The following is a 25,425-nucleotide window of genomic DNA, read 5'->3' as shown; positions in this document are numbered from 1 at the left end:
CAGCTCTTTGTTTCTTTACTGATGCTAAACTAAAAGACATTGCTCACTTGACAACAGTTATAACACTCGGCCATTCACAGCAGGCCGTTTCCGATTTGCCTTTTGCCACTGTGTCAAAGCGAGTCTTTGAGCAAATCCATTCATATGAAAATGCGTTTCTCCTACAGGTTGATTTTCATGCAAATCAAACTCATTTTCATATGAAAGGATTTGCACGAGTATTTGTTTGGGAGCAGAGGCACAAGGTAATTCCGAAATGGCGTACGAGGACTTAGAGACTAGAGACGGTTTAAGGGTGTTCATAGGGTTCCTATGTTAAGTTTTAAAGGTAGGGATTTTAGCAAATGTTCCGGACATGTACGCCATAATTATCCCAGACCAGTTACACGATCACACTCCCTGGAGTTTCCTTTAAATCAGTGCCCTCATCTACGAGTTTTGTCTGGTGTCGGGCTTGAGCCTTTGTAAACAAGTTGCGTGGTCAATTTGTCAGCAACTGAATACATACCCACTGACTGTTAACATTTTAGGACGACTTGTTGAGTCATGCAGTGCTGTTGAAAGAAGCAAATGCCATCAGTGTGGAGTTGAGGAAAAAGGTAGAATAGTGACCCTTGATATCGTTGTTGAACATTCATCAGTTAGCTTCCTCCGGCCATGATCATTGTTTCTTTCATTCGCTGTCTTATTCAGTCGAACGTGGCAGCTCTGTGGAGCGTTTTCGCTGGTTTGATTATGTTCTTAACAAATTTTAACATGGTTGCTTTTTGAGATATTGGTTAAATTGTCTCTAGCATATTGAAACTAAAAATCATGAAACCCTTCCTAGATTTGATTTTCAAACGCTGATCTCCCAACGCGCCTAAGCCCTGTAAAAGAAGCCAAGCAGAGACTGCTGGAGAGGTCAACAGTTTACCTCACTGTTTTGCAGGTGGAGTTCCAATTCACGTTGTTAACAGACACACTCTACACTCCCCTCCCATCCTTTCTTCTGAGTGACGTCAGGCACAAGGACAACCCCGCGGTACTCGCCGTTGAAGTCAAAGATATGAAAAATGGGGCCTCACATTACTGGTCCCTTGGCAAACTACGGTAAGAATGCAGTCAAAAGTACATGATCTCGAAGATCAGCATCAACGTCCTCCTCACTCATTTTGACTTGTTTTCCATTATTTCTATTATTCTCCATTATCATTCTTTATACTCCTTGCATTGCTTTTAAAAGTTTAACGCTGTCTAGCAGTGGATGAAAGACCACTTTTGCTACGCATCAAAGATTGTAACAAAGGCTGTCTTTAAAATCACTTATTGCAAGAAGATCACTTCAGTTTTGATTCGTCTCTAATCGGTTATATCACTTTGATTGCTCAAGGGTTTTTAGTACTTTTAGAATCCGTTGCAGACCTATTGTTCAACGTTTTTGTCAAAGCTCTACGAAAGATTCGTTCTCTCCTTATTTGACCTTGTGTAAAGCCGGGATTGTACATGTATTTATGCCCTTGTCTTTGATTAAGATCCAAATGTACAGTAAAGCGATATTTGGCGCGGCGCGAAGCTCATGTTGTTCCAGTGGTACAGTGTGTGAATAGTTGAGGACTCGCAGCTGAGGTAGTCATGTTTTAATGTTTAGGGATCGACTGGAGGACATGCGCTTCATGTATGACACTGCTGCAGAATCTAACACTAAAATCTCCTTCGACACTGTTGATCCTTTTTACGACGCTCTGCCGTGGTTCAGGCTCATTGGGAGGTATGTCAGTTTCCTTACACTAGGTGCCGACCAAGCCAACTCACTATTGCCCTAGTCAGGGCTAACGATTTGTAAATTGTATTGTATTTTACTTCATTTTCCATTATAAATAGACTTGTTAACAATTTTTAACTATAAAGCAGAAAAATAATTAAACAAATGGCCAGGAAACCTAATAAAAACCAGTTGGGCTTGTAGGCTTAGGTTCCAGCAAGGCAAGATATAGCAGGTAACATGTTGACAAGGACATCTGCAGTTTATGGTTTTCATAGAATCAATAATTGTTGAAAATGAATTTCTTAAGTTTTATTCTGAGTGATGCAAAAGGTGAAGAGATAGTAATACGAGGAGAAAGAAAATTTGAGCTTGTAAGTGACGATTATCGACGTTATTTTAAAGTTTTCAGTCTTCAAATACTATCAAGCAACTACATTTGTTAAACCTTTGACATAATTTTCTTCGCCAGATCGTTTATATACCTAAGTAACTTGGTGTATGGTGTTCTCCTGGAGCAATCCGTGCCTATTGTCAGTGAATCCGGAGATATACAAGGAAACCTTTCCATCAGCATTCAACAGTGCACTGGTATTGAATCTGTTGCGATCACTTTACTGCTTTAGTCTGTTAATTTCTTTAAATCTGATCAAACCTCAGTCGGTGCTGATTAGTTGCTGAATTGGATTCGCAGATAATCAGACTTGGCATGTGGATGACATGGGACGGTCATCCGTGCTGTGGTTGGATTTTCGATCTGATGATAGTGAACAGAAGAGTGAAGTGGAGGAAGAGGTAAACTAAGGCGTCGGTAATGTAGATAGAGAAGTTTATCTCAAGGTGGTCTCCTCAGTAACCTACAGTCTCGTGCAGCAAAAACTTCATTATTTAAGATAGCTCTTCGTTTACAATATTTAAATGCTAGCTGGGATCAGTTTGTTGTATTAATATTAATTAATTAATTGTTTTTTCGTAGTTAACTTTCAAATTATGTTTTTATTTGTTTATTATAAAATATAATTCTTTTTAGGTCTGTTATCTCCCTCCCCTCTTTTTACTTTCAATGTCTTGTAGTGATAAGCGTCTCCCTTTGCAGGACCCCACTATGTAGATTTAGACGTAGATGTAGATGGAGATGTAGATGTAGAGAGTTTTCTCAACACGTTCTCGTTATGTAGACTTGAATTCTCTGGATAAAAGTTCACACTTCCTTTACATGTATGTAGAAGAGACGTGACAAAGAGGAATAATTAAGAGAGTGAAAGATGAGTTCAGTTGTGTCTGTAGCAAAGTATCGTAGAGTTTCTGATGACGCGGATATCTTACAGTTTCTCCAATTTTTTCTGATTCTCTGTCTTTGATCGAAACCCAGCAAAAACATTCTCGAGTTCTTTCCGAGCACTCCCGACTGTTACGTCATCATGGTACTTGAAGAATACCTTAAGTTGCTTAGCAACTGCAATAAGAAAATCTCGTGCTCAGTTACTCTACTCGTAAAAAATTTGGGACGATTTTAATTTCGGACAAAAACGTGTCCGAAATTAATCCGAAATTTTCAAGCGTCCGAAATTTTAAGCGTTCGAAATATTAACATAGCTCCAAAACCGCTAGTTTCCTTTATGGAGCGAACTCTAGTTGAGACAAGGCTTGAGACACGTAACGGCTTGATAGAATTTTTCTTATTTTGCCGTCGATTTTTCACAGATGTTGGTTCAGTCTAAAACGTGTTTTGTAGGCATAAATTTACGTTACCTATGTTTCAGCAAAGTACGAAGTGCGATAAAAAGTGTCGGAAAATAAAACGTCCGAAATTTTTTGCAAGTAATGTACTAATCATCATGCTGAACTTTTGACGGGTCTAAATTAATTCAAACAGGAGGCGGAAGAAGCGGCTGAAGCAGATGAAGTAACCGAGCCTCCATTCTCAAAGGGGACACTTCATGTTGGCAAACCTTACGTGATCAGCATCACTGTACTGCAGGGTCAAGGGATTCCAGCGCAGTATACAGACATATTCTGTCAGATAAGGTAAACTTTAAAGTTCGACTTTATAGAGTACTTGTACCTGGTCGCTCATCTTTTTTATCGCATGAATTAAATTACAACTACCTGAAGGATTATTTGTTTGCAAAGGCTACGAGATGACAGTTGAACCTAAAACTTCTCCAAAAACGCAAGAAGTTCATGTAGTTATGTTTTTGTGGTAAATTTACGGGCTTGTCGTGTCTGGCTACTTCAGAAAAGGGAAAGCAAGTTTATTTGGAAATTACAAGAGACAAAATTTTTAGGGCGTGGAGTCAGAAGATTTCTTGTCAGGGGTTTCTGCTGACAATACTTGTTTTTTTTTTTTTTGTAGGTTTCTCTGTAGTGAAGAGGATGAAGGATTTTGTACTGAGCCCGTCGCTAATAACCAAAATAGCGGCCCTTTAGGCTTCTACTTTACGCAAAAGGTACTGCTTTCGCTTGCAGAATTGAAGCAGTTAGTTTGGTATTATTGTTGTATGCTCGGTTGTGTTCACATTTACCCATAGAACAATCATGTCATGATTTGAGGAATAAACCCCAATTCACGGCTTTGCGATATAATCTTTTCAGATTGCCATGCTCTTCAGTCGTTATATTGTTCGTGTTGTTGATATGATCTTAGAACAAGGCTGTTTATCGTATCTGGTCAGTCAGAGGCTAGGTACAACTGTCACGTCTGTATATCAGCCTCAACTGTTGCGTTACCAAAGTAAACACACCGGTGTAGATAGTGTGACATACCGTTTCTTGACTTTCTGCTGGTAATTTGTTTCTCACAGTTTTTTCGAGAAACGTTTCTGTCAAGACCAAAGTTCTTCTACTGAGCTGTTACGCCAAGCCGTGACTGGTTTTGGTTGTATACTGAACATTTTTACCTTGACTGGTTTAAACATGCTGCCTCTAACTACTTCCTTAAGTCTTTCTAAACGCTTTCTATTCATGATTCCTAATTGAAGGTTGGAGTCGTGGTAACAAGGGAATTCATAGATTACATCAGTACCAGACCTCTTCAGGTGGAAGTGTTTGGTCACTATCAACATCATCCACAGCAGCATCAGTCTAGTGTACAGCTTCCAAGGTACAGTGTCATTCAACATACAGTCCCCTTACTAGTCTTTGCACACTTCTTAGGCCTCGTCCACACTACGCCGGAGAAATTTGAAAACGCAACAATCACCGGTCATTTTAGATTTGTGTTTGAAGAAAACTTGGACATGATTAAAGTGATGTCATCATGTTTTCGAAAAGCTCCGTTTTCAAAATGTCTTCCTACTACACTTAAAGAAGAAGCTCGCGTTTTCAAATCCCTCTGGTATGAAAAGCGTTTTCGAACAGCTCCGTTTTCGTGACGGATTAGTGGGGACGGTAGGCCTAACCGAAGAAAGAAAGCTGCGTTTTCAAATTTCTCTGACGTAGTGAGAACGGAACATTACACTACAATGTGGGAGAACGCGATCATACACTAATTAGAGTACCTCTCAGGAGTGTAAAGGGCTGCTACCATGTTGTTGGTGCAACGCGTGAAGATGGATTGGGGTGTGGTGGTTAAGTCGGCGGCGGGGGGGTGGGGGGGTGTGGGTGAACGTCTTCATCCATTAACAAGTGATTCCAACCAGGCAGTGTAACAACTCTCCTCATTATCATCTGTCCTTTTCGTGCCATGTGATGCGTAAGACCCCAGCAATTCTCTTAGTCACTTTTTAATGCTACAGAAACCAAATTAAGGTGGCCGAACACAGTTTTCGCGCGCGCTTTTGCTGATGCAATTGAGCGCGCGCACAAGGATTGCAAAAACAAACATTCCGTCAATAGAGCGATCATTTTGTTTACTCAACACCCGCACTATCTGTGCTATTTTTCTCTATTATTGAACGCAGTGTATTGATGGCTTTAGTCTTTTATTACAAAGATATGTTAGAAAAGGTAACGACGCAAAGAACCCAGCAATTCTCAGCTTTTTCTTTGTTACCGAAAGAACCCAGTTAAATGCAGCGCATGTGCAGTTGCTCGAAAAATTAAGACCGATTGCTCTTGCAGAAAATTGCTGATTTCTGACCATCCAGTCGTTAGAATTTCAAGAAATTTGGCAAAAAAATAGTTCAGAAACCGCGTGAATGATCTATCGCAAAAAATCTGAATTTTGACATAGGGAATTTTTAATAATACAGAACATGCGGTGAAAACGATTTACGGCGAATTACGAAAATCGCCTATGTCAAAATTTTATTAGAACAGTGTTGACAGAAGGGATTTAATGTCAATTCGTAATGGGCAAAAGATGAAAAAAATCTAATGACTGGATTTTTTTTAAATAAACAAAAACCATTTTTTAAGCCTTGTTTTTAACCAACCCCGTTGCCATGGCAACAATATACACCTTAGCCAAAATGCGAGAATAAACTTTTCTGTGGTTAACCTCGACTCTTGCAAAAAACGGGCGCCAAAGCATAAATAGCTTAAAAGTAATGGTGAATTAGGTATAGGATCTTGAAAACTGTGTTCGGCCACCTTAAGCATCGTCAGTTCGAGCCAGTGAATGCAAACTTTTCTCCATTACTTGCCTTACTCAAAACAATTGGTGTTGACGGTTAGTTTAATAGGGATAAGGGTGTTTCTACTCAGCTGTAATGATTAACTATTTATTAGAATTGATATCTCGTTCTCCTCTGGTACTTTTGCTCATTCGTTGTTATGTACTTTTGCATTAGGGCCATTGTAAAGGAAGGCAAAACAGATTCTAAGTCTTCAAATGGTAACGGGTAACATCGTGTCTGTTTTAAGTCTTGAGTCTTTTTGTTCGTAGACTTGCTTAGAGTCATTGTCCATGAGTTGACAAACTAGTACAATGACGGTCGCATTCAGTGATGTTCTTCTTTACTTTTTTCTTTCTTGTTGTGATTTTAGACTCTCCACCTGCCGTCTCTGTACCATATCAACTCTGGTAAGAAAATAGAAGTAGCATTATCTGAAGGCTTTTTGAGCTGTTACAGTGTCACATTAAAACACTAACTGACTTATTTTTCTAAGGTGTATTTTTTGATTATTTGATGATAAAAATAATACATTGTTGTAGCTTTCTGTTATCATGAATTATCTTCACATTCACAATTAACTAAAATTCTTCTGTTTTACAGTGACGACGAAGGCACTCTAAAATTTGATTTGCTAGTCTGGGTTGAGGTCTATGAAATGTCACTTTCTGGAGAGTAAGTTGCACAACTTCGACAAACGCCTTCTGAAGAGTGCGATCTGTCAAAACACTAAGGAACAACATAATTCTTTCCTGCGAAGAGAACTTTACTTTTCTCCATTTTCGGCTTCATCTTCCTGTCACATTTTCCTGCCAATCGTATTGGGTTCATCGTAATTGAAAACTTTTGTTTGCTTCGTTGAAAGCTGTACGTTCTTTCCTCTTACATTGCTTGCACTTCAGGATATACGTTGATCAGTCTACTACAGACATAACTTTTATGTGCGTTCTACATCAGTTTTTGTTTGTTTTTCCTTTTGTTTTACCATGATTGGTAAGCTTTGGAAGCATGCTACAAACATTTTTATATAGATTTTAAATACGTTATTACTATGTTATTTATGCTAAAGCTAAGGTACGGTTTGACAAGTTTAATGATCGTTATTTAATTTGTTGGATTTCAGTTATTTCCCGTGCGTTGTTAGACGTAAACCGGACATTCCTTGTGGTGGAGTCTTTCTTCTTCATCAGGTATATATTTTCCATATTGCATAGGCGTTCAAGTCGTCTGCTCAAGAGTAACTGTAAAGCAATATTTGTAATGACTGTCGTCTGTCAATGAATCAAAGCAAAACATGCAACTTGTGTCAGGTGCTGTGAAACCCATTTGTGTCCAGTCCAGTTTTACTCTTGCATGAGAACAATTTGCTTGCTCTGACTGCTTTTAGCACGTTGCACGAGTTATTTCAACCAATCAGAAAGCTCGTAAAACACGTAACCCGCTTAAGTAGCCACATGGTTACTCAAGGCAACTCCAACAGCAACATTGCTCTATCCCAGACTCTACTAGTGTGATAACCTGTTTTTTTTTCATCTCAAATAAGTCGGAATTGGAATACTAATTTTTGCTCTTGATGACGGGAATTTGGCAATGAAACAAGTTGGAGTTTTGATCGCACGGGTTTTAGGGGTTAATTTGAACAGGTATAATAACACTTTTTAGGATATGTCATCGGCACATCAGCACGAATTGTGATCGCAGAATGGATGGAAATAAGGACTTCAACATGAACGAAATTGTTAGTAAATCACTTATAGGCTTGGTAATAACCAAGAAACCACACAGCAATTTTTCTTCAGCATGATTTAGGAATGATTAACTGTTGTATTTTATATTCCTTTTTGGTCAGGGAATCCAAAGGCGCCTGGTTGTCACTATCATACACGAGAACTCCATGGATATCAGAATAAGACGAGTTATGGACCTGGTTGTTGGTAAGTTATGGCACGATGAGCCATAACCAGTGTTAAGAGTGGGCGAGCAAATAGGCTTTCCTTAACCCAATCAATGACTATTCCTCTGTGAATCTCTGTGCTTTGTCTCTCAAGTTTCTGCTTGTCAGGATGTCTTCTCAAGTTTTGGGAGGCTCCTTTTGGGTTCCTGCTCTGTTATCGGGACTTTTGAACTGTCCGATAATGGTGACGACGACACGACAATGCATTTTGCCACTACTTAATTTACGATCTGGCTGCCTCTGCACGTGGCAATTTTATGAATTAACAAATTGACGTCAGTTTTTTATGCGTCTGTCTTATTAATGATAAACTGCGTCATAACATTGTCAAAGTGGCTGTGAAACCACGAGCTGGAGGCGAGTGGTTCCGCAGTAAACTTTGGCAATGTTATGCCGAAATTTATCATTAATAAGAGGACAGACGCATAAAATACTGACGTCAATTTGTTTTTTACCATAAGAAGACCCCAAAATGGTGAAATGCCGGGAATAAATGAGGGGAAAAGACGCCGTAAACTTGCCGTAAACAAAGATAAGTGAATTTCATTCAAAATGACGCGAACATTGTCAATAGCTTTTCTCGCTTTTCGATTGGCTACTTAAAAAATCCATAAAATATCATTGTTTAAGAAGTTGACAGTTTGAGAGCTGGAAGTTGAACTTGAAAGTTTGCATAAATTAAAATTGTATCCGTCTGTACTCTTATTGATGATAGAACTGAGCCAATCAGCGCGCGAGAAATTAGACAGATATTGTAAAAAATATGATCGACCTAACGTGCAAAAATGTAATTGTATGGTCACAAACAGCGCACAGTCCAAGGATTCCCTCTCCAACATCGTGCTAGTCAAAAAATAAAGAAATCAATGGCGGTATAGTCTCTTGTAAGGTTACCTTTAACTCAAGTTAGGTTTCTCATAAATGTTGTTGTGAATTGAGCACTCATAAGATGGTAATCTATTTCCTTGTAGGTCGTGTCCGCACAACGCTTGTCCCTCCCCCTGCCGGGGAGAGTTCGCCCCACACCGTCTCTTTAAACGTGCTCTCACCTCAGGTCCAGTCCCACCCGGATGAGAACAAATGCGTGTTTAGGTTCGAGGCGGCTTGGGACTCGTCGCTTCATAACTCCATCTTACTTAACAGGTAGGCTAGACAAGTGTTGTGTTATTATTGATTGAGATCAGGCATGGTTTAACCTTCGTGTTGTGTGACACTTTGCAGAGTAACACCGCCAGGGGAACTCGTGTTTGTCACCATGTCAACATATCTTGAGGTTGGTTTTATCTGTTTTTCTGAAGGTTCATTGTTCTCATGACGTTTACTTGAAACACCGTACCACTTAGTGTGTCAAACCGCACCCAAAGTCGCAATTAGCCAATCAGAAGTCGTCTTACTGTCCTGTGACTGTCCTGATATCCTGCGATATCAAGTCTTTGACCTGATATGGCTACGATATGGTGTCACTAAGACGAATTTTGGTAGGGTAAATACCTAATCGCACGTCTTTTGGTAAGCTTCGGTAGAATATCAGGCCCGTTTGGTCTCGCCATGAGTAACTTCGCTCAACTACGTGTCGCCAAAATACGAACCATGGCTGGACCAAACACGTCTGATATGCCGCCAAAGCGTAGCAAAAAGGCACGAGACTTGCATGTAAATAAGTATCACTTAATTAGTAGAGTGTCGTTACCACTGACTTTCTCAGTGTGGTATTCTGAAAGTAACGTAAGTCGTTGCCCTCGGGTTTAACAGCCCTGGGGCAAACGTCTCGTTGATTGTTTTAAGATAAGATCTTAACAGACGAAATCCTTTTTTGGCAGCTGGAAAACTGTTGCCAAACTTCCTGTGTCTCAAAGGATATTTCTCTCTGTGTGTTTGGAAGGGATTCAAAAACTTCCTCCAGGTGAGCGCGCAGAACAGTTGGGACATGGTTTTTCTGAATTTCTTTATCACCAAGCATTACGTGATGATAAAAGGGACAGTCTGTAAACTTCTATATTGTTACCTTTGCAGATCTGTTTGGAGTTTCTTCGGCTCTTCAAAGCGTCCTGAAAAGTACGTTTACATATTTTCGTAGCTTAAGCTTTTTTGAGCTTTTTTTTTTGTTTGTTTGTTTGTTTTTAACTTTATATTATGTTATTTAGACAGGACCCCTTTGATAACAGTACTCTTGCACCGAAGGGCTATCCTGTATAAATATTCGTTATTATTGTTATTATCATTATTATTATTATTATTATTATTATTATTATTATTATTATTTATACTTCGGAAGTTTCATATTGTTAACATTTAGTGTTGTTTTCCTTGTTTTCTAGTGACAAGCTCAGTGATATATTTGAACTTGTTTATCATCCTGCTGATGAGCACGGACAGTGTAAGTAAAGTTTCCATGGTTCGTAATACAGTTCGATATAAAAATTGTACTCGCGGCAAGTTGTTTCTTGATCATGTTATGAACATAACTCAAATATGAGAACTACATCAGAAATTTGATGTTGAATTTTCCTTGTCTCGAAGAAAAAAATAAATGTTAATGATGTCCTATTTGTACCGAAAAAAGATTAATAAAACGTTCCTAGCGTGACGGCAGCGTTTTGTTCTTGGTTTTATTGAGAAACAGTTTCCCGCCTTTTCGCCAGAAGTTCAGATAGCTAGGAAAATGGGTTAGTTCTTGACGTAGAAAGTTCATTTTAAGGTAACTGTGCTTTTCTTGGGTGCTTTCTGTGATCGGACTGAAAAAGACCAAATTCACTTTATCACGTCTTATGTAATCCTGTGCAAATTTTCCAAGTACAGCAACCTTTTAACATTTGCAATCTTTTCTGTTCTATGTGCGGTTTTTTTTTTTTCATTAGTGATGAAAACAAAGAGAAGAGTGGTGATGGACACCTCTAGCATTTATGTGAGAGGAGAGGAAAACTTAGGAGAGTGGAAACCCAGGGGGATATCACTCATTGATGAACATCAGGCACATTTAGACAAACTGGAGCGAATCCAGGAGGTAAAAGACTACTGTATACAGGCATGGAATGCGTACATAATGTTCACTAATTTCGTCCCTGGTAAACGGTGGAACCTCTCTTTCTGTTTCCCCAAAGAATCAAACGAGGGTACCGAGGTTTAATTGCTGTTCACAAGACGAAGCAAGGGGAACTGATAAAATCCAACAACGTCTGGTATCTTGCTGTGGATCCAGCTTTTGGTTGATTAGGTCTTTACGGAATTCATAACTGCCTTTTAAGGCATTTGCTATTTCGTCAGTCCAACTGAACCTTTGATAGTACTGCTAGTATGTGACGCGCTTTTTGATCTGCAATCTCTTCTGTTTACAGGTGGGTAAAGCTCGTCATATCCTGTGTCTCGGCGAGAAGCTCATGTCCTCTGACCGTCCTGACACGGTGCTTGTAGATCCGGGCATTTTCTCCGCCGGCAGTGAATGTTCCAGCCGGAGTAGTCTCGGCTCTATTTCGTTGTCCTCGTCGTTTCTATCAATAGCTTCTATTCCTGCCGGGAAACCGCTGCGTTTTACGAGGGACGTGGACCCAGTGAAAGTGAAAGAAACTTTGTTAAAGAAGGTAAATCTATCATAAAACCGTATGCGAATGTTTTGAATATGCATAGTCTTCTCAGAAAACTTGAAAGATTTATTGCGGATCCCTTTTTTCAAGTAACGAGTCGAGTCACTTTTTAGGGTTACGTTTTAGGGTGGAACTCATCAGTCTTCAAGAACTGACTGGACTTGTAATGTCCAGACGAAGCCCATTCAGCCAAGCATTTCCTTGTTTTAAAACAAACTAAGAGCTAAATGGGTGTTTTCACTCTTTTTTTTCTGTTACCTTTCAGTGTCTTGGTCTCTTAACTTGGAAAAAAGACTTGAGCGAGGTTAAAACTTTGGTGAGTGAATTCCACTTAACAAGTGCGTGCCTTTTGATTCATGCAGTTGACAAATATTAGGTTCTAGAGCTTTGCTTTTCAATGAACTTTGTTTCATGGCGGAACTGTAAAGTTATGGAGAGTTTCAAAGTTGCGAGCTAGGTCAGTAAGACTCTGTTTTGTATCTTCACTTTTGTTCAGAAGGAGTGTTCATAACTTTGTTTTAAGTATGTTATTTTAAGTTGTGCTAGCGTCCTACCCTCTCGTGTTGCTTTAAAAGCCGGCTTGTAGGAACTTAGTGGTTTAGGAACCTGCTAGCAGAAATTTGCCATTTTAATACCAAAAATATAAGAGCCTGTTTAGCCAAGCAAGATAGAGGAGGTTCTAATATGCGAGTTACAGCTGAGTTATGATAAACATTTCAACCAATGAGTGTGACTTTGAGATTGCAAATTTGTATTACGAGAAGAAAACATTATACAGTAGTGAAAAAATCAACAATTATATCTCCTTCATTCAAAATACGAATTAATTAAGAACCTACTTAGCCTAAAATTGCCAGGTACTACCACAAAATACAAGAACCTATTTTGCCAGCTTCTTACACGCAGGTTTTTACTGTAACCGGTATGTTACATAGACTACTTAGCTGGCCGAAATGTTCCTGTAATAAGGTTGTTTTGTTTGTAAAATGCAACGTTCTTCAGAGTCCAGCTTCATCATTACAGGGAGGTGCGACTGCGTTGGGAACCCAGCGGAATGAGGATGAAGGAGAATCTAGAGTGGAGTATTACGTACCAGAGGTGGAACTTGTCAGAAAGAAGTAAGACTAACAACTCGTAATTTTCCCGAATGCATTCTCCTTCGGGTCCCTACTTATTTCGCATCCTGAGAATAGTTGGGAGAATTTGTTCACGTATCAAAACGATCATCGTTTTGACCAATCTCGTTCCCAGAGTCTTCGTTCCCCTTGACCAGCGGTCGGAAAACGAGAGCTCTGGGAGCAACAATTTCAGGCATGCGCCATAGATGCAGACTGGATGGGCAGAATCACCAGAATTCGGTTATTTCAAAATGGTTGCTCCCAGAGCTCTCGTTTTCCGACCGCTGGTCAAGGGGAACGAAGACTCTGGGAACGAGATTGCGTTTTGACCCAACATTTCGAATAGTCCTTTTCTGAGTTGCGTTTTGCTTCTGTGTCCGAAACCATTCTTATGAAAATGTGTTTCCCTTGCAGGTTCATTTTCATGCAAATGAAACTCATTTCCCTATGAAAGGTTTTGCACTAGGACTCGTTTTGAAACAGAGGCATAAGGTAACTCGGAAATGGCCTATTATCCAGCCCCAGGTTACGCTCGACATGATAGTCAGGCTGGTAAAACATGGCGCTGTCCACAGCAGAAAAGCCATGTCTATTGAGATGAAGGGGATTCTAGGTGAAAGACGCTACCTTGTAGCGCATCCACATCGGTTTGATAGGATTAATGTAACGGTATTTTTAATCGTTGTCTCTCCATATATTTCAAATCTATTAACTTCTCATCGAAAATTCTTGAAATGTTTCTAGCACCTTCCTCTAGAAACAAAGGGTGGTCATAACTTTAGGATGTCACAAACCTGATAACTGCAGCATTCTTGTGTTATCTACCGACCTAACATGATTTTATCCGAAAATCTGTGCCCCACAGCCCGGTAATAAGTAAACGAGGGTATCTTCATATCATGGACGACTGCAGCTGTAGGTGGAGCAAATGTTATGTGGTGAGTGTAAAACCTCCTTCTTCGCCCCTCGATACACTTTCCTGTGTGTTTTTAATTGCATTTTATGTTCTCCTAGATTGTTAGAAAGCCTTACGTCCTTCTTTATCGCCAGGAAGGTGATCCGGTAAGCTTAGATTCAACAAAATGTGTCTTTCCTTAAAGGTTGTTGAAGTAAGATTTCTTGAATTTTTTTAACTTTCGTTCTTGTCGGTTTTAGGTTGAACAATTCTTAATCAATCTGAAGCATTCCAAAGTGGAGTGTCCTGAGTATTTTGTGGTGAGATATTTTATAGTGCTTAGGCTATTCTAGGGTATTACGACAAAGTGACTCAGTTTTAAGTTCTTTGATTTTGTTATCGTTTGCCAAAGTAATCATAGTCACTTCTAAGAAATAAGTGTTCATGGTGGTCGCAGAAAGTAACAATTAGGTCAGAACTGTGACTGTTTATATCAATCATTTTCATTTTACAGAATTCATTTTACAGGATTGTTGTTCATTCTCGGTGTAACCTTCGATTTGTACTCTAAAGTGTTTAACGGTTTTGCATCCATTGCAGACGTTTAGTGTTTTCTCAATCCGCACAAGACATTGTAGATTTCTAGTACGAACAACAACAGAGAAAGAGGAAGATACATATGACTGGCTGTACGCACTTGACCCTCTGTTAGTTGGCAGCATAAGGTATGATGTGTTTTATTACAGGGTGAGAGATTTGTGAAATGCGATTGGTTCAGGACGGAGTTATTCTGACAAAATAGTAGTTTAACAGATGGACGCTTTCTGTGGATTCATTTTCTGTTGTAAATGAGGTTCTATCTTACTACTAGGGATCATTCTCGGTGATCTTTGTACGCATGTTATTAACCCTGAGTAGTCCAATCAATACACCAAACTTGTGGTAGAGTTTTGTCCACCTCCATGTTGGTCTTGTGCTAAACGTTGTGGCTCGCCTTTCTTCTCAGGTCAAGAAGAGGAAGCTTAAAACAGGGACACAATTAAAAGGGTGCGGATTCGTAAAGAACAAAGGAACAAGGTGTTTCCTTCGGATTTACTTGAAAATCTAATAAACTTCCTCACAGACATAAGGATGTTAAAATCAAAGGCATCTGTGCTACGAGAATAGCATAATTTGTATAATTTAACATAATTTATGTAATAATTAATGTATATAGTATAAGGAATACAAAGGTTGGATTAGATTAATTTTAAATTTTAAATGGTATAGTTAGTAATCACTATTAATATATTAAGTTAAAATGTAGAGTATTTTTCAGTGCTCTTAATGTAAAATTTCTAAATATTTGTGGCGTTTCAAGATAATGAGCAAGCAAATGTCCACACTGGTACGATTTTAGATCTTTTGGTAACTATCTTCCCTTTGATTTGCTATTTCTTACAAACTGTATCAGTTAGCTATAGTGTATTTGTTCCATAATAGCACGTGATTGTGAACGAGGAATCAAACAAGTTCTTGATGTTGCTCTAGCGAGTTTTAGAATATTCCGTGAATGGTATCACCTCAGAGAGGTCCTCAGAGGCCTTCAACGGTGAGAAGTATTTATTTTCAGTGAATATTTACAACAAATAGCCATTTACTTATTTTTCGACGATGGGGTAACGTGGGATATGGGATCTATGTGTTTTTAAAAGGGGCTCTTTAAAATCAATTAGTATTTTTAATGATGAATGACAACATTTTGGGTCGATTGTAGCGTTTCATGGCTTACTATCGAAACTTTAGCTGGTTTACCTTAAGAACTGCCTTTTGCGGTATGAAGCATGTCTTTGTATTTCAAGACAGTTGAAATACGTTAGTAGTAGTAGTAGAGACACAAGTGTTGTCTGTGTAATTCGCGAGATGTCCTTATGAATTGGTGTCTGTCTATCCACAAAGGCCGATATGACGTTATCGTAAATTGAAAGTGTCACCTTAACTAAATTGAAACTTTTCAACGATACCAAGAACGCGACATTGGCGCTGTACAACTTTAACTTTCCTCAAAACTGGGAAGGCGGTTTCACATCTTGATGTTCGGAGGATCTCTTTGAAATCGTTAAAATGTCAGCGTTTAGTAACGTTTTTAAGTTTGCATGGATGGACAAGTTGTTCAATTAGATCCAATTTTCAAGGAGAAACTGAGTGTTTTCTTAATGTGTAAAAATACTTTTATTTACTTATGTTCTTCATTTTTAAGTTTTTTTTCATATGTAAGTGTAAAAAAAAGCCTCGTTACTGTATTTCTTTGTTTACTTTTGCTATTTTTAAAGTGTAATTTCTGTCAGAGAAATAAAGTGGGTTCTGTTTAACGCCTTGTTTGGTAGGAGACTACGAATTTTGGGAAAACGGTTTAAAACAGCACCACAATTGCAAATAGGAAGGAGGAAAACCTTCCCAAGGCAGAAATAAAGAAAGCTTGATAACATACGCTCAATCAATTTTTACCTGATAAGATACCTTGCTTAAATGAACTATAGTGAGCTTGAAAATATCATGCCTGATCGATCTTGTCTGTCAGTGGCCGCGTTATTTTTAGAATTCATCTGCATTCTGTCCTGAGCGCCCAAACGAGAGTAAAATCCCAAAGTGAGTTCTGGTGACGAGGCAAATGACTATTAGTTGTCTGTAAACTATAAGGTTTAATGTAAAATGGATCACTTGAACAAAACATGAAAGCTCGGTAGAAAATATAAAGGTTTCCCACATAAGGTTTCAATTCTCCGTATTTTGCTGTTGAATTTTTCTGTTAATTGCTCACCTCGCATAAAGCAAAAAACGGAATCGTGTCTTGTACTTGATTGTGGTACTTGCAGTTCCCGTCAAAATCGGGCCATGGATGCTATGAGGGCTTTTGGTGGAAATGTTTCAGGCATAATGAGAAAACGCTTTGAGATGCACAACAAAACTCGTATGCAGTTGTATTAAAACCTTCAGTTTTATTTTAAATCAATAAAAGTATACAATAAGTTATGGCAATCACACGATGCCAGTCTCGCGTGTATAACTCTGTTAGGTGTTCACATTAGTGTTATGAATATCGTGCTCCGGAAATGACTTAAGGGAAACAGCTCAGAATAGCGAAAACCCACCAGACAGCAACTAAGAGTAATTCAATTCAAAATCCCGAGAGAATTTCGGGCTTTGAGTTAACAATGCTTTATAACTCGAGAGCCAGAAAACATTGCCAAGAATGTCTCCGATGAATAGAAGGCGAGTGGTTTTGGAATAAAATAAGGAAAATAATCGTGTCTGCTTGGTTTGTACTTGCTGAACTTGAGCTGGATATAAATTGGCTGAAGATGCTGTTACAATCTACTTTAACCAATCACAGCTAACAAAACCAATCGCGATTACTATTTATAACAACTTGCTGTCAGTCACGTGTTTTCCTGCCCTCGCTTGTCGCAGGTCACATGTTTTCCCGCGCTTCTTCGTGCTTGTGATTGGTTAATTTTATTACTTGTGTAGTTGTTGTCTGATTAGTGAATAATTTTACAAAAGCCATAACAACACTGGCCAATCTATCTGATATACTGACACTGGTCATTCTAACACTGTCTCGATAACACAAACGGCATCACTTAAAGTTATTCACGAATTTCCTAGTTTTTGTCAACGCAGGTCATCGAAAGCCCAGGACAAAATATCCTTACACTGATCCGCATCCCCATACCTGGGAATTTTGAGATTACATGCATAACCCTGGGGTAACACACATCCCCGAGATAGCTTGGATGTGGGATGACAAACACATCCCTGGGATAACGAGCATTCCTGGGATGACATGTACCTCTCTCGGATAATCATCACACCTTTTATTTACACATGCCATTAACTCTGGGATGAATGTCAAGTGTTGCCTATTCAGAAATCCGCGATCAACAGAGTTAAGATTTCAGGAGGTATTAACTAGTAAGTATTTCTTTTGGGATTAACGATTCAACACAGACAGTTGGTGTGACTCGTGACTATACACAGTGCATTCGTATCACGCCAAACAGGTCACGCAAACCTCTTCAACGGAGGCAAACGTGGTGAAAAACTACATATAAAAATAGGAATTTTATAAAACAGTGAGATGTGGTTTGCTAACTCAAAACAAAAACTACGAGCGTAAGTTCTATAGTAAGGGGGAAAAGTTACTTTGGCTAGAGCGTGAAACTTAAGCATCTGCCATGTTCGTCTCAGTTCATGATATATATTAAATACACGTAAAAAGAGTAGTTCGTCATTCCGTTGTTGTCTTTTCTTCTTCTCCTTCGTCATCGTCGTCGTCTTCTCCTTCCTCACCCTCATCATCCTCGCCTTCTTCTCCCTCCTCGTCATCGTCTTGTTCAACTCCCTCGTCTTCGTCGTCGTCGTCGTCGTCTTCCTCGCCCTCTGGGTCTAGAAGAACCTGATCATCCTTAAGAAGAAGACAAGAACAATACGTTCCACATTAAATGTCTTTTCCTCCTCTAATAATCCATTATAAATCATCCTCGACAGCGGGCTGATGATTTTCAAAGGGAACTGTTAATTATGACTCTCGGGCGACGAGGGCCAAGAAATGCTGTCGTTTCGCCCGAAAGTCAGTTTCGTGCAGACGGATAGTCGGTTCGTAACGACTGTTAGCTCCGTGGTCAATGGATTAAAGAACGAGAAATGGGCATGCTGTAAGTACTTTTGTTTCATTATACCCATAATGTTGTCTTTTTCGTTCGTTTAGCTTGAAGAAAGAAAAATTAACACATCCTTCTTTGACCTTTCAGTTCGGGCGCGGGGACTTTTAGTCCGGGCGAACTGACATCGGGCGCATTGACCCGTTACTATGGCCAAGCCCCACTTAACAGTTAGTTATATTCATCGTAATTTTAATAATGACTGATCGCAAAAAGAAAAAAAAGAAAAGGGCGGGAAGGGAAAGAAAAAGCGTCGTTCAAGACAGTTCAAGGGCGAGCAATACGGTCGACTCTGTCAACATGTAAGTCTTCAATGTAAGTCTTCAAGTCTTCACGGTTTCCTTCTCTTCCTAGCCTGCGTTGCAAGCGGACTATTTTAATAATCCAATAGCTTTTTCTACGCTTACCGCTTGCTCAGCGTCTTCATCAACATCTTCCTCCTCTTCTTCTAGCTCGTACACTACTGGTGTTTCACCTTCCTCTCCTTCCGCCAGATCTTCTTCTTCTCCCTCCTCAACAACCACTTCCTCCTCCTCTTCCTCTTCATCATCCTCTTCCTCCTCATCTTCTCCTTCTTCCTCGTCTCCTTCGTCGTCGTCTTCCCCGTCATCCACCACAACTACATCATCCTGTTGACAGACATGGGCCAAAGGCTTCAGATGCAATTGGACAGTAAAGGTTACTAATGCAAGTCTATCTGAAATCCTAAGTGGCTTATGAGTTATCAGGCTGGGGCATATACCTGTTTGATTAGCATTAAGCAACTACAGCTAGGATTATTCTTACTCCCCACCCCCCCTCTAGATGAGATGCCTATTTGTCACTGGATTACGCCTGCCTTAGCATTGAATTTGACAGAGCCCATGTATACAGCTGTACACGGCAGGGTGAAGACAGGAACTGCTTGAGTAAAGTGCCTCTCCGAAGAGCAATGACACTGGCCAGGACTTGAACCCAGTCTGCTTAATCCTGTGTCCAGAATAATGATTTCTACACAGACTTTCAAAGGATCGTTGCCTGTTATGCTACATGCACAAGGATGATCTTGTAGTAAAAACCTATGTAACTGGGAAAATACTAAAAGTGCTAGGTATTCAATCAATCAGTCAAACAATCAATTGATCAGTCAATAGACCTCTTTAGCTTGGCCAGTTTGTTGCCCCATTTCATACTATGTGATGGCGCTCTTGAGAATTCTTGCTTTCAAATTTTCAAACAGTTATGTGTATATGAATGAGTAATAATTTTAGATGGATAAAAGATCAATTTTCTAGAAATTAAAAGATCACATGCCACACAACCCCCAGCAGACCCCACACCACTGCGCATGTCCAAAACAGGGGAAGGCTGCTGACCAGCATTGTTTCGCGTTTAACTTAGCTTAAATTACATTTAACCACAATGGGAAAACAAATCACCCAAGTTGGAAAGGTCTATCGAGTAATACTGTGCACTGTAGCATAAAAACATTGAATAATTTAGCTAATAATTTATTATTAATTGATCTACTTACTACTCAGATGAGTAGTGAGTAGATTCTGTAATAATTCAAGAACCTGCATTGCAGAGTGTATCATTCTGCTTATTTTAGGAGGTGAGGAGGACCATACAGGTATACAAATATTTGTGCACAGAACACTTTCAGTGGTGAACTGGTTTTTGTAAGTGACAAAATTTAATGTTGAGGGTCGAAGCAAGGAAATTCCAGAAATTCTCCTGCCCTGTTTATAAGAAATAAAGGAAGACTAGCATCTTACACTAAGCAGGCTGTGGTTGTAAGTTCAAGGCACACTGCACTCAGAATGTGCTGACACACACTGGAAATGATAAATGGAGGAGACCGAGACTTAGCAGAATTTTTTTTCAATATTAAATGCATATTAAGCTATTCTCAACAGCATATACATTAACTACCTGATCCTCTGACTCATCCTCGTCAATATCCTCTTCATCTTCCTCATTCTCTTCCTGAAGTCCACTATTTGAAGTTCCCTAGAATATGTCGGCAACCATTCTTAATCATTTTACCCTAAGACACTTCATACTGACACAGGAAGCAAACTATTACTATCATTAATTCTTTTTTTACTGTAGTCTAGTACAAAGTAATATGAGGCATAGTTTACTGAAAGCAGTGTTTGATGCATTGTGTCAGGTTTTGAGAAAATACTTCTGACAACAGGTTATGAAACAATTTGAAATTTACCTTCAAGTGCGGCAAGACGTTTTAAAATCTGCCTCGGGACATCACTTAAATATATCATTTTGTTGCAAGAGATAAATTTTAAACTTGGCTTGTCACTTCTTTGATGAAGAACAAGCACGACAGTCTACTTTGTTAATTTATCTTACATGAACTACTGGTCACACAACACAACATACCAAGAAATACTGAAGAGGGTTTGGCCATATTTCATCTTTAATCGTTTCTCCTAACTCATCTCCAGAATCCTGGTCTGTGAACCAGCTGAAGAAACTTTGGGGTTCTTCATGGCCCCTCTTCCGTCCTTTTAACATGTTCTGTTGATTGTACCGCTGAGTCAGGTCCTGTCGTGGCATACATGTAAAACATTCAAAAAAGTGTTAGGAATGAGGCTGTACAGAAACAAATTAACAACTACACAGTCCATTACTGACTGACTGACTGACGGACGGACGGACGGACGGACGGACGGACGGACGGACGGACGGACGGACGGACGGACAGACTGACTGACTGACTGACTGACTGACTGGATGGATGGATGGATCAATTAATCAATCATATACTGTATCATATAGCATATAGTACAAATAATAGCCAAATCAAAATTATGAAAACTGTGCAAACTTAGTACATGGGAGAAAATGAACATCTGTATGTTAATTGGGTATAATTCCCTTGGACAATTCACAGCTGAAATTACTTAGCTTTTGTCAGTGGACTGCATTTTAATGTAGTTACGTATATTTAAACATAATTACAGGTTAGAATACTTCTTACCATTCCTGCTTTCCACTTGATGGGAGTAGCCCTGGTTGACTGGTCACAATGCTCATTAAGAATTACCTCTTTATAAAGGACTTCATTGGTAAAATATGGATTTTCTGCAAAACCCTTCAAAGATGATAGAAGAATATCACTTAGGCTTTAGTTTTCGATATTTTACAAAGGCAGCACATTATACAATGGAGCAAAAGGTGACACAGTAATAAAAACAAACAAAGGAATAGTGTGATAGTGGCATTGCAGGCTTAATATGGCACATTATTTCACGGCTTTGGGTTGTGCACACTACATGTAGAGTGTAAAACCTCACTTATCTTCCCACAAACCTTGAGAAGAGAATCAGAGTATATGTATTGACAAAGCCTTACTTACCTCTCAAACACCTCAAAGGTGTAATTGGGCAACATTAACATTTAAGGTAAAGGAGGAGGGCATTGGGGTCTACAGAAACTGCAAATCCATAAAAAAATCGTCCAAAACCGCAACAAAATTTGATCAAAACCAATAAATTTTCACATCCCAATTATCAAAACCCTAATCAATCTGATACAATGGTGACAAGAGGAGCATATGCATTCGTCCCAATAACTTTTGTGTTTCATGGCTTTTCAAGATCAGTGGTGGTGCTAAGATCGAAGATAAACCAGAACCCAAATAGGAAAAACCAAAAACCACATCAGATACAAATTCCGAAAACCCACCAGTATTTTTTATGAAAATCGAAAACCAAATAATCGGAAAATCTGCAAACCACAATGAACACTAAAACCAAAAAACTGAAGCTTTTTGGTACAAAAACTGAAAAACCGATGTAAAAATAGCCAAAACTGCAAAACTGAAAATCAAAACGCCCCCCTCATTAAGATGTATGACTGTGAAGTGCAAAATACTGGCCAGTAGCTTGGGGAAAGTCCCTATGCAAAAGTTACCAAACTACAAGGTGTGATCTCCCTCCAAAGATATAATATAATATATATATCATACATATGTCGTATATTATGAAATTCTGGTAAGTCTTATAAATTGATGCCTCAGTAAATACATGTAAGCATCTCCTCTTTATATAGTTACGTTCACAAAACTGGGTTCAAGAGTATTATATTGATAGTTAAGTTTGCCGAAAGAAACACATTCAGTTAGAAAAAAAAGACGTCCACATAATCAGTTAAAGAAATTTAGAAATACAACATAGCAAAGACTGTAAACAGTCCAACAAAGGAGAAAGAGTGTGCAACGAGCATTAAGGGCACCTAGGTAGGAGGCTACTCTAATTGGGAACACTTACAAACTTTATTCTGTACCCGGACTTGATGTCTTCAAACTCTTCAACTTCTAGAAATGTCATGTACTGTAGAGCTTCCTCATCCTCTTCATCAATCCACATTTGCATCTGGGGATGATTTATAAACTGTGCACCAATATGTCAAGGAAATTGTTCTTCCAGTTTTTTCTGACTATCATAATGCAGTAAACATCCATGTATAACAACCTATGATTTCAGGGTTCAGGCTGATCAAGTTCTTATTTACTGGGTGCTTAGTGAGGAATCAGCCTGAAAGTGTTCTTAAAATGTCCTTAAAATTTGTTTACATTATACATTACTAGAGGTTTAATTAACATACGATGTTTTAATACTTATATGTACACTAAAAAAAAGTTAAAATAATAATCAAAACAACTAAATACTATCAGTAGAATTCTACTTGTATACTAATGCAAATGCTGCAATCTGATTGGCTGAGCCATTCAACACTATCAGCCATTAGTGTGCAGTGGCTAGAGTTCGTCTAGGAAATGGCAAAGTTTTTTTCATTTTTCCAAAGTTTTTGATGCAAATGAATAATCTAATTAGAAGTCTAAACGAAGGACATTTATGGTTTCTTAACTTTCAAAAAAGTTGAAATTATTGACAAAACTGATGCGCGTGCACATACAACTTCAATTTTAAATAGCAATTCAATCCGAACTATCTTTTCCAGGCGCAAAGTTTAATTATATGTCAATAAATAATTGAAAGCTGTCATTTCAAGTAAATTTTAGTAAGAATTCTACTAAAACAATTAGTTTATTTGCTCTTGATTGCTATGAGGTGATAGTTGATTCGGCCTTTGGCCTCATCAACTATGACCTCATAGAAATCTCGAGCTCATAATCTAATTGTTAATTAGTAATTTAATACCATGTTACTTTAATATGAGTGCTTCCTTATTCTGGCATCCTCTTTCTTTTTATATAAAAAACATGCTTTTTTATCAGGCTGAATATGGTACTTTATATTGGCCAACTTTCAGCTTGATGTTCTTGATCCACTTGTTCTTATATGTCTACTGCTGGCTACTGCTGTTTACTGTATTATTCTGTGTAATTTCAAGGGAAATTTGGATATCAAGTCAGAACATGAAAAAAGGAGTATGATAAATTGCATTGATTGCAAAAAATAATTGCAGCAAACTGAAACCGGCATGCATTTGTCCTTTAATGACCGAGAATGGTTATGATGGGGACTGGGCACTAGGATTGCGTTGTTCTGGTTCACCTCCATTTTGTTTCGTTAGTCAAAGTTGACTCTGCCAAAGATCTCTGAAATTTCGCCTTGCATCTCCCCTGACTAATCAAAGACTTCACATTTGGCAAGATTAGCCCGGTTGGACAAGTTCAAATACAGATTTAAAAACAAAAAGTCTACATGACTATTTTCTTCAAAAATTTAATCCCCCGTAGTTAGTTAATGGGGTACGTTAGAGTCACCTCGAAATAAAAATAGCCAAAATTAACTTTGTGGTCAGAGATTACTACCCAGAAACAAGACGGGAACGCATTATCAATTCATTTTAGAAAAAATCAACTTTAACAGATGCCTTAAACACGTTATAAGTAGGTGATCGAAATCTGTGGATAATCTTACGGGATATGATAATCTCATTGCGTTACTCGAAGAGTACAAATATAAACTAGACGGGCCGTGCATTAATAATATTGTTCATTCAGTAAACTAACTTTACAAACGATCTTCTCGTGTAGAACATCTACAACGTAGTAAAATTGAAATAATTAACTTAAATTCTGCTAAGTGACAGAAGATTACGAAACAATTCAATCCAAGGTAATAAATAAAGATCATCATTCAAGGCCATTAGAATGCTAAAAAGTTCCAGGCAACATGTCACAGGTCTTCAGCTGCGGATAATACAAACCTCTTTAATTTTGCTGGCATTTGTAAATATCAAAAGGATACGACCGTCATCCAGAAGTTTGGTATCCTCCTTGTGAGGTCTGTTCTCTGTTCAAAGTGTGGTTTTCTTAGTCGGTTGTACTTCTGTTCAACCTTTAAAATCTCCTCGGACGCTTGCTCATTTAGCGCGTCTATTTGATTCTGCACAGCATTGATTTCTTCGATGATTTCTTGCTGATCGGAGTGCGAATTTTGTGCTCCGTCCACAGGGTCAACCTTCCTGATCTTATTTGGAGTTACACTTGGATTAGACATGATAAAATACACGACTATTTCTCCAAGCCCTCTCCAAGTTTTCGAACTTTCTTGAGTTCGGGGATGCCCGCGTTCTTCTTGTCTGATTGGGGGTGTCCGCTGACACATAGAACTGTAAAAACTGTTTTGGCGCTCTTTTAAACAAGGACAATATTTTGGAGGTCCTGATTGGATGGCGCAGCGTTGTCAAATTTCGATAAAACAATTCAAAAATTTGAAAACTAAAAGTAATCTGTAGAAAGGTTTAGGCGATCGCCGACTTGCTTTCTGTGATGCCAAAAAGTCATGCAAATTTATCCTCTTCTTGTTTTGGTTCACTCAAGCGTTTCATCAGAACATTTCAGCCTGTTCAGCGGGTACAATCTTTCTCAGGTCTCTCGATATGATGGAATGATAAT

At 38.7% G+C, this 25,425-nt stretch overlaps 2 protein-coding genes across 3 annotated transcripts in view; one reads left to right on the top strand and one right to left on the bottom strand.

Annotated features, from left to right (window-relative positions):
• Positions 1 to 16,199, top strand: part of LOC145494038 (kinesin-like protein unc-104) — a 34,145-nt gene extending 17,946 nt beyond the window's left edge. Inside the window, exons 29-55 of one of the 2 annotated variants that reach the window (XM_081473510.1) lie at positions 531 to 599; positions 932 to 1,092; positions 1,631 to 1,750; positions 2,217 to 2,335; positions 2,439 to 2,539; positions 3,621 to 3,772; positions 4,101 to 4,194; positions 4,726 to 4,847; positions 6,478 to 6,521; positions 6,674 to 6,710; positions 6,904 to 6,975; positions 7,424 to 7,490; positions 8,150 to 8,234; positions 9,226 to 9,397; positions 9,476 to 9,527; positions 10,075 to 10,157; positions 10,268 to 10,309; positions 10,573 to 10,631; positions 11,113 to 11,258; positions 11,590 to 11,832; positions 12,101 to 12,151; positions 12,859 to 12,953; positions 13,819 to 13,891; positions 13,968 to 14,015; positions 14,109 to 14,168; positions 14,449 to 14,573; positions 14,855 to 16,199. In XM_081473510.1, the coding sequence (XP_081329636.1) occupies positions 531 to 599; positions 932 to 1,092; positions 1,631 to 1,750; positions 2,217 to 2,335; positions 2,439 to 2,539; positions 3,621 to 3,772; positions 4,101 to 4,194; positions 4,726 to 4,847; positions 6,478 to 6,521; positions 6,674 to 6,710; positions 6,904 to 6,975; positions 7,424 to 7,490; positions 8,150 to 8,234; positions 9,226 to 9,397; positions 9,476 to 9,527; positions 10,075 to 10,157; positions 10,268 to 10,309; positions 10,573 to 10,631; positions 11,113 to 11,258; positions 11,590 to 11,832; positions 12,101 to 12,151; positions 12,859 to 12,953; positions 13,819 to 13,891; positions 13,968 to 14,015; positions 14,109 to 14,168; positions 14,449 to 14,573; positions 14,855 to 14,891 (2,529 nt within the window). In that variant the 3' untranslated portion in view covers positions 14,892 to 16,199. Of the gene's footprint in view, positions 1 to 530; positions 600 to 931; positions 1,093 to 1,630; positions 1,751 to 2,216; positions 2,336 to 2,438; positions 2,540 to 3,620; positions 3,773 to 4,100; positions 4,195 to 4,725; positions 4,848 to 6,477; positions 6,522 to 6,673; positions 6,711 to 6,903; positions 6,976 to 7,423; positions 7,491 to 8,149; positions 8,235 to 9,225; positions 9,398 to 9,475; positions 9,528 to 10,074; positions 10,158 to 10,267; positions 10,310 to 10,572; positions 10,632 to 11,112; positions 11,259 to 11,589; positions 11,833 to 12,100; positions 12,152 to 12,837; positions 12,954 to 13,818; positions 13,892 to 13,967; positions 14,016 to 14,108; positions 14,169 to 14,448; positions 14,574 to 14,854 lie in introns of both variants that reach the window. The other variant, XM_081473503.1, reaches the window with a different exon arrangement.
• A 607-nt stretch (positions 16,200 to 16,806) lies between these two features.
• Positions 16,807 to 25,079, bottom strand: LOC145494094 (protein SET-like). Its single transcript, XM_081473568.1, has 7 exons — positions 24,776 to 25,079; positions 22,826 to 22,948; positions 21,535 to 21,648; positions 20,934 to 21,098; positions 20,466 to 20,543; positions 18,959 to 19,180; positions 16,807 to 18,295 (listed from the first exon to the last, which is right to left on the bottom strand). The coding sequence occupies exons 1-7, from the start codon at positions 25,025 to 25,027 to the stop codon at positions 18,119 to 18,121; spliced, it is 1,131 nt and encodes a 376-aa protein (XP_081329694.1). The 5' UTR covers positions 25,028 to 25,079; the 3' UTR covers positions 16,807 to 18,118.
• Between the last annotated feature and the right edge of the window lie 346 nt (positions 25,080 to 25,425).

Source organism: Orbicella franksi, chromosome 1, assembly GCF_964199315.1.
Source record: "Orbicella franksi chromosome 1, jaOrbFran1.1, whole genome shotgun sequence".
NCBI lineage: Eukaryota > Metazoa > Cnidaria > Anthozoa > Scleractinia > Merulinidae > Orbicella > Orbicella franksi.
Note: the sequence above shows the minus strand (reverse complement) of the source record. Positions and strands in the feature narration are given on the sequence as shown.